The 13,188-nt window shown below is 37.0% G+C and overlaps 1 protein-coding gene across 4 annotated transcripts in view; it reads left to right on the top strand.

The window, feature by feature from the left end:
* Window positions 1-13,188, top strand: part of COL11A1 (collagen type XI alpha 1 chain) — a 129,668-nt gene that overhangs the window by 52,761 nt on the left and 63,719 nt on the right. For all 4 annotated transcript variants that reach the window (XM_041421411.1, XM_041421409.1, XM_041421412.1 and 1 more), the window contains 13 exons: window positions 389-463; window positions 1,742-1,825; window positions 1,988-2,044; window positions 4,460-4,513; window positions 5,871-5,924; window positions 6,038-6,091; window positions 6,674-6,727; window positions 10,051-10,104; window positions 10,211-10,255; window positions 11,588-11,641; window positions 11,731-11,775; window positions 12,208-12,261; window positions 12,727-12,771. In XM_041421411.1, the coding sequence (XP_041277345.1) occupies window positions 389-463; window positions 1,742-1,825; window positions 1,988-2,044; window positions 4,460-4,513; window positions 5,871-5,924; window positions 6,038-6,091; window positions 6,674-6,727; window positions 10,051-10,104; window positions 10,211-10,255; window positions 11,588-11,641; window positions 11,731-11,775; window positions 12,208-12,261; window positions 12,727-12,771 (729 nt within the window). The remainder of the gene's footprint in view (window positions 1-388; window positions 464-1,741; window positions 1,826-1,987; window positions 2,045-4,459; window positions 4,514-5,870; window positions 5,925-6,037; window positions 6,092-6,673; window positions 6,728-10,050; window positions 10,105-10,210; window positions 10,256-11,587; window positions 11,642-11,730; window positions 11,776-12,207; window positions 12,262-12,726; window positions 12,772-13,188) is intronic.

Here is a 13,188-nt window from a genome sequence, read left to right as displayed (position 1 = left end):
CAGGCTGAGCTGTGGGGGAAGGCTGCAAGAGAGGTGCAGAGAGGCCCATAGTGATAGGACAGAGGGGCAGGTTTTTAAATGGAAAGAGCAGGTTTTGATTAGAAGAAATTTTGGGAAGAAATTTCTTATGCTGACAGTGGTGAGGCCCTGTAACAGCTTGCCCAGATGGCTGCACCATTCCTGGAAGTGTTCAAGGCAGGGTTGGATGGGGCTTTGAGCTGCTCAGCCTAGTGAAAGGTCCCTGCCCAGGGCAGGGAGGTTAAAACTAGATCTTTAAGGTATTTTCCAGGCCATTCTGTGAATATAAATTTATGTAAGTGACTCAAAAGGTTTATCTTACATTACTATATTTTTTTCCTCACCTTTTTTCTCGTCTTTTTTATTTTAGGGTCCACCTGGTCGCCCTGGTCTTCCTGGTGCTGATGGTTTAGCAGGTCCCCCAGGTACCATGTTAATGCTACCGGTAAGTTGTAAGCAGCCTACAAAAAACTGGAAGTGTCTTTCAGGAAATGTATAGGTATTTTATTTTTTAATCAAATTTTGTCAGTGGAATGAGAGAATGATAGGATGGCATAAGCATTTGAAATTCATATATATGGTGCCTTTCTTTTCCTCAAAAAAAACATATGCTTTAGCTCCTGCATGGCTGACAAATTGGAACCTACACAAGTGAATTACAGACACTGAAAACCACCTTATATTTTTAGCAGTAACTATATTTTGCTACTATAGGTCTGAAACAACGAGTCTGCTGTTGTACAGAGGGCCTGTAGTCCCAACAGGCGTGTGTGCTTTCAAGTCTCATTGACATGTAGATTTTTAAGTATTCCATGCTTCAAATCAGACTTCAGTGTCCTCTTTGAAGAGTCAGTGCATCCTTTGAATAGAAATATATGCACATAGCCAACTCTAGTCCCACTGGAGTCAAAGCAAAACACCATCTGTTTTAGCAGGTGGAGGAACAAGCCCAAAGCTGTTAAAGTATCTTGCAGCACTGGGGTACGAAAATCACTGTGTGCTTGGAATGCGTTATTCCTAAACGTGTCTATGGGTGAAAAAGATCTGTCAATTCTGGGTGTAGGCAAACTGGACAAACTATTGTGGGCAGTGCAAGATTCATGGCCCTGATACCCAGTGTATGCCTTACCTTTGGAAAGCTGTGCTTCATGCTGCAGCCTAGCATTTCTACAACATTGCAAAGCTTCTGCCAGCAGTTTCATTAGGAATAACAGTGCAGGAGCAAAGGAATGAGCACTTAAATTTTTATTCTGTAATTTATTTTGAAATTGTCAGAAATTACAGCAAACTGGTTTTAGATACCAAACATCTTTCACATTTGCATATGCCTTAAATTAAATTACATTTTTAAATGTGAGTAGCTACCAATGTACAGAGAATTAATTAATTTTGGTACATATTTGTATTGATATTTTGCAGGAAAGTAAAAGTCTATTTTGGCCTCTTTTTTAAATAAACAAGCAAACAAATGGAAACCAAAATCCTATGAAATCAGGAAAATATTTGCTCATAAGGGAATAAATTTAGACTTCAGTTACTATCACCAATGACTTCATGCTCATGTTGGATGCAGTGATCTCCATGCAACCATCTTCTGGAGTTAACAGAATTAACTAAATACTGTGACTTTTTTGACTTTGAAGCGGTTTGCACCATCAGCAAGTAAAAAGTATAATTTAGATTTGATAAATTCTAAATCCTTTTCGTGTTTTGGTACTTGCAGTTCCGCTTTGGTGGAGATGGTGAGAAGGGCCCAACAATCTCAGCTCAAGAAGCTCAAGCACAAGCTATTCTTCAGCAAGCTAGGGTAAGCACAAGGAGCCAGAACCTAATTTGTTTTATATCCTGCAGGATGTGAAGTCAAAGATGGGGGGTATTTCCTAACACATTCTAAAACTCTGTTAGTATAGAATACGTATGCTGGCTGGCAGGTTTTTCTTGACACCTGGTGTTCTGTTTGTCTTCTCAGATTGCTATGAGAGGTCCACCTGGTCCTATGGGACTCACTGGAAGACCAGGTCCTGTGGTAAGTAGACAAAACAGGGGCACAGGTTTAAGAACATGGTGATGTAGCCCGCAGATTTCATTCTGGCCCTGACTACACCTCTATATTTGTACTTGTTTTGTATTTATTTGAAATTAATATTACATAATTAAAGCTGTAGTTTGTATTCTTAGTCAAGGTCTGCAATGCAACCTAAATACTAAATGAGGGGGTTTTTGTAGGTTTTGTGGTGTTCGGACAGAGCACACTGCTGGACTTCCAAAACTAGTGAATAGTTTTGCATAAATTCACCTCTACATTCAATCATCTCTGTAATGCTATCAGTACAATTTGTTGCAGTAAATATGAAACTCTACAGAAAGAGATACTAAAGCAAGAGTTTACAGAATCACCTTTACTCAATATTTAAGCGAAATCTGAAAAGTTCTCAAAAAGCGTTCCTATAAACAATTAAGAGCCACAGATTTTTAAAATAATGCCACTTTTTTATTTCAGTCCTGAGTTTGACTCAACTGCTAACACCAAGTGATCTGGAAATGGCCTTGTGGATTTTAAAATATCTTAGTATTTGTATGGAGTGTGTACACTTGTATTTTTAGGCAGATCTGTACAAGAGTAATTATTTTCTACAGTAATTCTTCCAAAGTAAATAGTAGCTACTAAGCAGAGAATCTGGCTCACAGATTCCTGATTAATCACAATTAGGTATGCAATACTTAAAAAGAGTCAAATATGTTTGGTCTATATAACAAACTCATACACTATTTCCAGCAATGTATTTAGTTCAAGAGACTAGCAGGATAATATTCAGTCTGTACAGACAAAACTCTGGAGCTGCTGTAAGCAAGGAGGACTTTGCAAAGGCTGGTATGATACTGACAGTGGGTTGGATACCTTTAACAGAGGTATAACCTGCCTTCATATTTTGCCTTTTGTGTTTTAAAAGCCTTCATGAGTTCCTGTATGCAAAGTTCAACAATTAATAATATTAATAGTTGTTTTGCTTCTAAACCACCAGGAGGCTCTAGAAATCCAACTCTTTGATCTAGAAACATTTTTTGCCTACAGCTCCAAAAGCAAGTTTCTTGGTCTGTAAATTGTTTTTCTACCCAGTTTCTGTTAAGAATTAAAAAGCTGGAGCTTCTAGTCTTTATATGCGTTTTATTTTGTTAAATTAATCAGTCACCAATAAGATACATTAGTAACATGTTAGTTACTAAAAATCTTAAACATAGCCATGTCAAATCTCCAGTCTAGCATTAGTTGAGTCTGGCGTTCACATGCTCAGATAACATAGCATAAAAATGAATGTCTGCCTACAGATAGTAAATGTAATCAATTATATTAAAGCAGAGCTTAAATCAGAGAAACCCCAAGAGAGAATCATCACCTACCAAAACCAATCTTCTCTTCACTGCCAGTACCAGTTTGGGATCTGATTTCCAGTTTGCTTAGGACTTGAATTAATAGCTGCAGGGTCAATGGAGATCTTTCCACTCTAGAATGTGAGACTCAGCACCAAGCCAAGCCATTAGATTACTTCTTTCCAATGTTAATGTAGAAGGATTATCAGTTTTCAAAGGTCTGCAACATTTGTTTCATATTAAATACATACTTTGAGTCATAACCTGTTTCAATGATCAAAAATGCAACTATTCTTTTTGCACATAGTAACAAACTCCCATATCTTCTTTCCCTGAGCCTGTATTCTATGTGTGCATGCCAGGATTTTTTGGTTTATTTTGTCTGTTTTTGTGAGACATCTAACTCCTTTCATTAGTTCTGCCACTGATTTCATGTACAGTTTGAATTAATATCTGATCTTGGCTTGTTTATGATAAAATTTACTCTTAAAATCTATATCTTCATTTCATAATAAGGAGATGTAGTTATATAGATTCTCCACTTCTTCAGGGCCAGGTGCACAAAGGACTTGATTAAAACATCACTGAAGTTCATTACAAGATTAGACAGGGTATTTTTCTTTGACCACAGTGATCTTTGGATTGAACTCTGAGACTGTTTTTTTTTCTGTACAGCATAGAAATAAAGGTAAAAAGAGGTGGCTTTCAGCTCTGTCTTATTCCCTATGATGGATGCACTGATGATTGCCCTACTTATGTTCTTACTATGCTCATACTTAGCTCTCAAATACTAATATAGAACAAAGGGTTACATTTTGCATTCAAATCCATGGGAATTTTCTCTGGTAAGAGAAATATTTCTGCACAGTGTTTAGACAATGATAAATCAAAGTAGATAAATCTGTAGATACAAATGGTGAATTCACACCTCCTGATGGTGTGAATTTGTTATTTCTCCCGGGATTATTTGTTATTTTTCCCTGTAATTCATGTATGGAAATAGAAAGTAACTTACTAATTTAAAGAGGCTTTTGTATACTTAAACAATATATGTTGGGTTTTTTTCATCAAGGGTGGACCTGGAGCAGCAGGTGCTAAAGGTGAAAGTGGTGAACCAGGACCTCAGGTACAATAATATTCCCTGTTATGTTAGAGCATGTTTTATGTTTAAGAAAATGTATTCATATAAATTAGAAGAAATTAATCAATTATATGCTTCCTGCATGCAATTGAAGAAAAATATCCTTAATGATACTATCTTATAATTTCAATAGCTTGATCAATATTAAAATTGTAGTTGAAATCAATAGCTTAATTTTTCATTCTGAAATATGAAAGTAACAATCTTTGTATAACAAAGAGCAATTATCACACGTAGAGTGTCATCAGTTGAAAACCTGTTTTAATATTGTCACTTCAGGCTCTTTTCCCTGTTCAATAATGATATGTTAGTGTGCAACTGGATGACCTTGGGCTCTGAACTTATCAGATCTCATAAGGTGAGGGAGGTTGAATTTGGTTGGTAATTAAACAGGATATTTTCACTATAGGTGTGACAGAGCTAGAATCAGTGAATGTTTTGCTTCTCAGCCTAATATTGTATAAACCTCTCCATAGTGATGTCAAAGAGCACTGAAGCAGATGGAATTCTTTCAGTTTAAACCTAAAATCAATAAGGAGATTGTGAAAGAAATCATGAAATAAGTATCCCAAACAATGATTTTTCCAGATCTCGAGTAGTAGCATGGATTTGATGCATTACTAAGTGCCTGTCTTAAAACTGCACTTGGAGTAGACATATAAAATAATTTTTAAAAATTATTTTTAATGTTTTTTTTTATTTTCCTACACAATATTTGTGAATGGCTTGTCCTTACCATTGCTTTTTTTCACCTGAAAATGCATTTGGATGGGGGGGTGAGAAAATTTCCACAGTTAACACCTATACAGTTGTCAGTGAAAGTTACATATGTTTGGAAAGTGAAATGTTTTTTCAGTCTGGGGTAATTTGGTCCCTCTCTAGTTAAACCCATGCTGTGTAAAGCTAAGACAGCATGTGAGCTCTTTACTATCACAACTCATGTTTTTGTAGATATCTAAAATAAACACTCTTTAGTTTTCACTAAATAATTATAAAGTAATTATTATTATAATAAAATCATTTTGGCATGAGAGGAAGAAGGTTTTTCAAACTACAGGACTGAGATCTTTAAAGCTATGAAAAGAATGTAAGAAACTTACATGATGACTTATGCCATGTATAGTGCCATCTCATAAAAATTGTTGTTAGAATTCATGTAGCTAAGGCCAATTTGGATGCCTATGTACTTTTAAAACTAATGGGAATCTGTGAACCAGAATCTATCTCCTAGGGGAAAAAATGCAGCTTTTTGTAGAAAAAAATCTTACCTTATTCTTGAGGTTTTTTCCTAGCTTTTTGCTGACATTAATGGAATTCTAAATATTACCCTCTTTAATCCCAGGGTCCTCGTGGTGTCCAAGGTGCCCCCGGTCCAAGTGGAAAAGCTGGCAAAAGGGTAGGTTGCATATAGATCAGTTCTGCTCTGGGTAAATACTTTTTGTTTAAATATATTTAAATATTAATTTATTCTATTCCATTTTCAAATGTTTGCCCCTTTGGGTTTTTCAGGGACGTCCTGGAGCTGATGGTGCCAGAGGAATGCCAGGAGAACCTGGTGCAAAGGTAAATAATAGTGAGACCTGAGGCTTTAGTTCAGTGTTGGAACGGGCTAGACAGATTTTATGTGGGTACCACAGTTTCATCCAGGCCAACCCAAAGTTCTCCTCTCAAGTGAAAATACTGAGGTTTCAGAAAGCTGGGTCAGATGCAAGAGCTGAGAATGAATCATCCATTTAAAATATGGTAATTAATGGTAATTCCTAGTAGTCTGACTTTGAAGAAACTTGATTCTTGGGGCATGATTTCTCTCTCTCTGAGTTAGTCTCTAGTTACAGAGAATCAGTAATAGTAAAGTCACTTTTGCAGTTGCAAAGTGCAACTAGAACCAAGTGTATCCTTTCAATGTGAAAATTCTTTTTATAAATAGCATAACTACAGCACAGTGAAAAAGCTGTGGCACCTTCTCTTGCTACAATTTGTAGAAGCAAATTTTGTGAGTTTGATCTATATATTCAGCCCCATGTGTTTCATTCAGTAACAAAAGTGTACATACAACCCAAGGGTAGAAACTAACTTTTAGGGGGAAGGCACTATTTATTCAGACAATTTAACAAACATTTACTAAAGCTGTGATTTCTTTCCAAGGGTGACAGAGGATTTGATGGTCTTCCTGGCCTCCCTGGTGACAAAGGTAACCGGGTAAGAAGAAAAATATGTGCATTTATACAACACCAAACTAATAGAGTCCCAGAAATAATTCATTATTCATTAAGAACAGCACTAAGGACTGAGGGAAAAGTTAAAACAGAATGTCAGCTTTTTACTCTACAAATAATAGCTGTACTATCAGGCAATAAATTTCTCATGAAACTTTTGAGTAATATAAATCAATAGACAAAAAATATGTAAATTTATAGTTTAAATATATTTGCAGAATTTAGATCACATCTTCAGCTAGGTTTTGCTGTAATTTTTCTTACTTCAGGAATTTGCCTGTTGGACTTCAAGTCATTGCTCTAAAGAGTAATAAGGAAAGGAAATTAGCATGAAGTTTCTGTACCAGGAGAATGCCAAATTTTAAGTTACTTAGAAGCTTGCTCAAAAAAATGGATATGAATATTTCAATTACAAACGGAATTGTTTAGTGGGACTTATTCCAACAATTGCAGCTTAAGAAAGGTCACAGTCAAGTCAGATAAATTAGGAAGATTTTAAGTAATATTTAAAACAACTAAAGTACTTGTTGCTTTTGGAACAAGTCTATGGAACAAGTCTATGGAATGAGACTTCATCTTTCCTACAAAGCCCAGAAATAATCATAGCTAGAGACTTCTGCTTCAGATTATATCCCTTATGTAGGCGCTAGCACACCCTGCTGAGTGGCCCTCCTTTACTGTTGTTCTGGAAAGTGCAGTGCACCATGACAGAAATAGTGAAAGGGAATGTCAGCAAAGACATTTCCACACGTGCTAAAGCTCAGTGACCAAGGAATTATTACCTCACCCTTTAGTGGGTAAGCACAGTTGTACTTCCTAGAAAAGCTCAGTGGTGTTGGCTACCAGATCCTAATGTAGTTCTTTATAATAGCATGTAAGGTTACCCTTTTTGAGTTCTGTTTGCAATGGATAAAGAATGTCTGCTGTCATGAAGAACTTTTTTACTCCTCTTTCATCATCCCTGTTAGATAAAGAGTGTAAAGCAGCGAGTGCATCCCATAATGGAAGCCCAGCATGCTCAGCAGGCCAACAGCAGAGGGGGCTCGGCATTAAGCACTTGCCACCTGCATTTGGAGGGCTGAACAGAAATTTGGCCTGTCAGGCACTGTGTCTCTGCTTTCCAGCTACCTTCCAAGTCATAAAAAATATGTATTTTTTTCAAATATTCAATTTTTTCCATATTTCCATCCCAAAATTAAAAATTTACACACACCTCCCCGCCTTACCCCAAAAAATAGAAAAATAAGTTTGGGGTTAAATTTTCAAAATAGTAAAGAAAATAATGACTTACTTTCATATTCTTTCATCCCACTATTTAAAAATCGCCACATTCTTGTGTTTCTATAGAAATCCTCTGTAAAAGTATATACTGTTGTCCTTGTGAAAGCAGCTCAGTTCAAGATAGGATAGTTATAGCTCTCGGAGTCTTAAGTAGTGACAACATATAATGCTCATCTCTCATATAATGTTCAGTTCTCTTTGGCTTACAATAATAAACACAGCAAGACAAGTAAAATACTTCTGTTGAAGTTATATTTCAGCTGTAAAAGAATCAACATTGAAAAACTTAACTTTTAGTGTAGAAGTTTCAGGACTGATTTTAGAATTAGTCATATTGGACATATGAGTTGCAAACTGAATGTCTCGCCTAGGTTATGTCTCTGTCAAGCACAAGTTTTCAGACAGGAGTTACAGAATGAGATTCTTGGACTTCTAGTGTAGAGCAGATTACATCACATGAAGTTATATTTCTTTTAACTTCATTATCTGTGGCTTCAAACTTTTCTTATTTAGATTTACTAGAACACAACTCTTCAGTATAAAAGCAAGACATGTTATACTTTTAAAATACGCCCAAGGAAAAAGAAATTCAAGCTTTAAGAGAACACTTGAGGGAAAGAAAAAGAGCTGAAAAACTGAATGCTGATAATGATAGGAAGTTTTGTTCGTACTGAATGACAATACCAAGACACTGAATGCTCACTCCTAATCTATATCTAAGTACCACATGATTGCAAGAAGAGAAAGGTAGCCCTTACGGGGATGAACTATTTCAGTATTTGAAAGCCTAAGTCAGTCTTCACCTGGATATTAATTGGAAGCCAGAGGAAAGACCATGCCTCTCATGTGTCATCTTTCAGAAATGTCATCTAACATGTAGAAAAATACATTATCTACCTACAGATAGCATAGAGTGGTTGCAGAACCTAGCAAAATACATGAATTGGGGTATGAATTCATCTTGAAGGTGTTAGAGACCTGTTCATAAAATTTCACTTTCTCTTGCATGCTGGGGAAGGACAGAAAGGCAGTATAATAAAGTCCTAATATCCCAAGTATTGGGGGATGTGCTCTGGGTATATGAGGGTTACCTAAAATTGCCTAGGAAAGTTTGGAAGTGTGAAGAACAGAGCCACTGAACAGTGACTCCATATATCCCTACCAGAATCCCCAGCAGTGGTCAGGCTCCTTGGAGACCCTGATAAAATTAAGGCAAACAGCATGAATAGTTGGGTGTTGTCCAATGCCAGAAGGAAGTCACAGTCTCAAAGCCTGCTGCCCAGAAGGAGGTCAGTCAGTGGTGTTTGAGCTCTGTAGCACACTAGTTCTCTTTAAGAACTGAGAAAGAAAAATAAATCCTAAAAGTATGGTCCAGAATGTACTGAGGTTCTGCATATATAGACTTGAAAAGCCCCAGCCTCTGAGGGGAAGTGTGGAAGTCTGGCTGCCTTCCAAAGCCTCAGACAAACCAGTCCCAAGGCTCCCAGTAGCTGGTGCCAGGGTGTGTGGTTCTGAAAGGTGGTTAAAATCTCTGTATATTCCTGGGCCCTGCAGCTGGTTTCTTAACTTCTGTCCCACGTACACATCTTATTTTACTGCACTAATACATTGTGTAAGGGAGAGGGAAAGTGGTGATGAGACAAAGGAAAATGTGAGAAGCACTACCTTTTGTAGATGTAGCTTGTGTATTTTCTGGGGCCAAAAATCACAGAATCAGAGAATCACAGAGTATTCTAAATTGGAAGGGACCCACAATCATCACCAAGTCCAACTCTTGTTACAGAGTGAAATTGTACAAACACAAATTATTCATTGTTTCAAAAATGCTCATCTGTTCTTATACTAAGATAATGAAAGATTTTACTGAGTACCATGACTTACAGATTTGTATCACTCTGTCAAGACATGTTTTGACACATCAAACTTCAGCTAACATACTTGTTTTCATCTCCCTTCCCATCCATTATTGTATCCAGCAGCAGAAAGTTTCCAGCAGTTATTTTAATGTCTTTCCTTATCCTACAGGGAGACCGTGGCCCACAGGGACCTCCTGGCTTACCTGGTGAAGATGGATCAAGAGTAAGTTGCTGTTCATACAGGAAAATCTAGAGTGAATTCTCATATAATGGAAATAAGGTCATGATTTTTTTTCCCCTAAAACTTGGTTCCTTTTGCACAAAAACAGGGAGAAGATGGGGAAGTTGGACCAAGAGGTCTCCCAGGTGAAGCTGTAAGCAATTCTTTCTTATTCTTCTTCTTCTGTTACAAACAAAAGTCACATTCAGATATTTTTCCAATCTATTGAACTATATTGAATTGCAGGTATAAAAGTTATTTCATGTGTTTGCATATAGAGAATACTGTTTCTGGCTGAAAAGCAAACAAATTGAATGTTTTATTTAGGGTTGAAACACCACTTACAGGATTAGAATTAAGTCAAGGATATATCCAGCTAAGTATATATAACTTCCAGAATCACAAATGCTATTTCTTATCCAATTATCTAAAATCAGTAACTGCCATCCTTGATATATCAGAATACAGCCAAGCCCCTGTTGCTTCTAAAGTATTACCTAAATTTCTACTTATTAGAAAGGAAAGCCTGGGTTCTCCTCTTATTTCACACTACTGTGTTTCATTGTGTATTTTACACTTGTTTCACATACAGAATTTCCACTCCTGTCAGTTGGAATTCTGCAGGTGCTGTCACTGCAGAAAAGACTTCTGCATTGCAGGCAAGAAATCAAGCCTCAAAAGGGGAATTTTACCCTACTGCTGCCTACTCACAAAGTACAAACACTGCTACAGTCAGAGTCAGTGATTTGTGACTGTGTCATACATGAGGAGACTGGAGACTCAGTTCTGCCTACTTTAGCAGCAGAACATGAATTATGGCACAATAATGATAACTAGTACTCATTGGCATAGTATAGAATGAAAAGATTATGTTATAGACCAAAATCTTGTTCACCTTATTGATGAGAATAGCCATTGGTCTTTTGTGAAAACTTTTAGGGATAAGAGCAAAAAACCTAATTTTTGTTTCCAGAATGTCATGTATTTATTGTCATAAAATTACTAGCAATTTTTAATTGCTTATCCTTACTATAGATAAAAACATCATTTTGTACTTAAAATAGTAATATAGAGTATGACACACCATCATGTTTTCAAAAAAAGGAATACAAATATGTATGTTACTGTTCAGGTCAGACCTTCAGGCAAGACACAGCTAAAATTTTAGTGGAAGATGCTGTGCCAATGTTCTGCACCAGGAAATATAAATATCAATCTCCCACCTTTCTCTGAACTGACCATACAGGAGTATGGTTAAATCAAAGGTTGCCCTTGCACTGATATCCTGTTCAGAAATACAGTGCCCTTGAGGAAAATGTGTTATCAGTGAATTTTACCCGTTCTTCTTTTCTTTCTTCCTAAACACCCATGCTGCCTTCCCTTCATCCTTCCTACTCCTTATTCCATTCCTCAGCCAGTCCTGCTCACAGGCATTTATGTTTAGAAAAAATCATGCAGCTGTCAATAAGGGTTTCTTCTCTTGCAGGGTCCACGGGGATTACTGGGCCCCAGAGGAACACCTGGGCCCCCTGGACAACCTGTACGTATGAGCTGTCGAGTATTTCCAGTTTCCAGAAGGAAAAAAAGGAAGTCCACTGAAAATTGCTCTTGTTATATTGTCTGTTGTAGGGCATTGCAGGTATTGATGGACCTTCAGGCCCAAAGGGAAACATGGTGAGTAAGTAAACTGGGAATTAGAAAGATTCTAAGAATGCTTTCCACATTCTCTCATCCCTGCAACTATGCCATCCCTTCCATTTAATTAAACTTTTATGTCAACTATTTGGATTCATTATGATTTTATATGGAAAAGGCAAGGCTTCTGTTACTTAGTTTTCAGCCAAAAGCCCTGACCATGCTTTCTCTCAGACTCCTTTAGCACCATGGACTCCAGTGCTCAGGTCCTATGTGTAGGCTGTTATTCTCTGTTAAAGAAAAGGTCATGATATTCATTAGCATGAAAAAATTTCATACTGGAGAGAAAGTTGCTGGTAGACTTTAAAGAGGGAGGAACAAAGATGAGTTTGTACTCCTTTTAGTCCTGACAATGAAGATCTGTAGTGCAGAAATGCAAACCTAATGCCCTACTATTTTTTTGCATGGTAGGGTCCTCAAGGGGAACCAGGACCTCCTGGTCAGCAAGGAATTCCAGGCCCACAAGTAAGTGTAAAAGAACTCTCAAGAAATACGATGTAATGTGCAGCAAATGTTTAATAAATGGAAATTTACTAAAAGATTAGCTTTTCATGTGCAAAACCGATAAAGCTTCAAGGATTTTATAAATAATGCTGCAAATGTGGCGAGGGGAGTGGAAGCAGAGTTTTCAAGTAAGTTTTCAGAGGGATTTTTCATTCAGAAGAAAAATGACTCATTCAGTGTTCCTGGAATGCAGCAGGAATGGCCACACCTGGAGGAGGGTTCTGAATAGGATCTTGTTACAGACCTACTGCCAGAATAGTGGCTTGTGCAAAAGGCTCGCACAAAACTCCTGACCTAACTTGTAAGGGGGGAAAAAAGCCACTTATATTCGCCCGTGTGTTGAAACAGATTAATGAGGGACCTTTAGTAGAGTGAATGTATGTACATTGTTCTCCCTGGTTTCTCACACTGGCTTCTTTCTAACAGGGGCTTCCTGGTCCTCAAGGTCCTATTGGGCCTCCTGGTGAAAAAGTAAGTTGGAACATTATTTTGTTACTTCACAGTCAGCTCGGTGCCACAACCTTGTTTACCAGCTTTGCTATCTTTTAGGGAATAGTAGGCTTAACTTAAATATTAGATCTTCCTGAAATCATCAATAAATGAATAACCAATGAATACCCAATGGCTTTCCTCTCATATACACTTTTTCACAAGCATAACTTCCTCCCTTTATTTTGGATTAATTTTGTGTTATTACCTTTAGAATCTCATCTACAATATTAAACAATTTATACTTGAATGTTACTTAATTTCACAGCAAGATGTAAAAATTATTTTTCTTAATCTCTTTTTTATAACAAAGTTTTACCTATTCAAGTCTTATTCTGGTCTTTTTTTCAAGGATTATATTATGACATAACTCTGCAGTGTAATTGGCATACTGTAGTG

This window comes from Onychostruthus taczanowskii, unplaced genomic scaffold (assembly GCF_017590055.1).
Source record: "Onychostruthus taczanowskii isolate IOZ18803 unplaced genomic scaffold, ASM1759005v1 scaffold7, whole genome shotgun sequence".
NCBI lineage: Eukaryota > Metazoa > Chordata > Aves > Passeriformes > Passeridae > Onychostruthus > Onychostruthus taczanowskii.
Note: the sequence above shows the minus strand (reverse complement) of the source record. Positions and strands in the feature narration are given on the sequence as shown.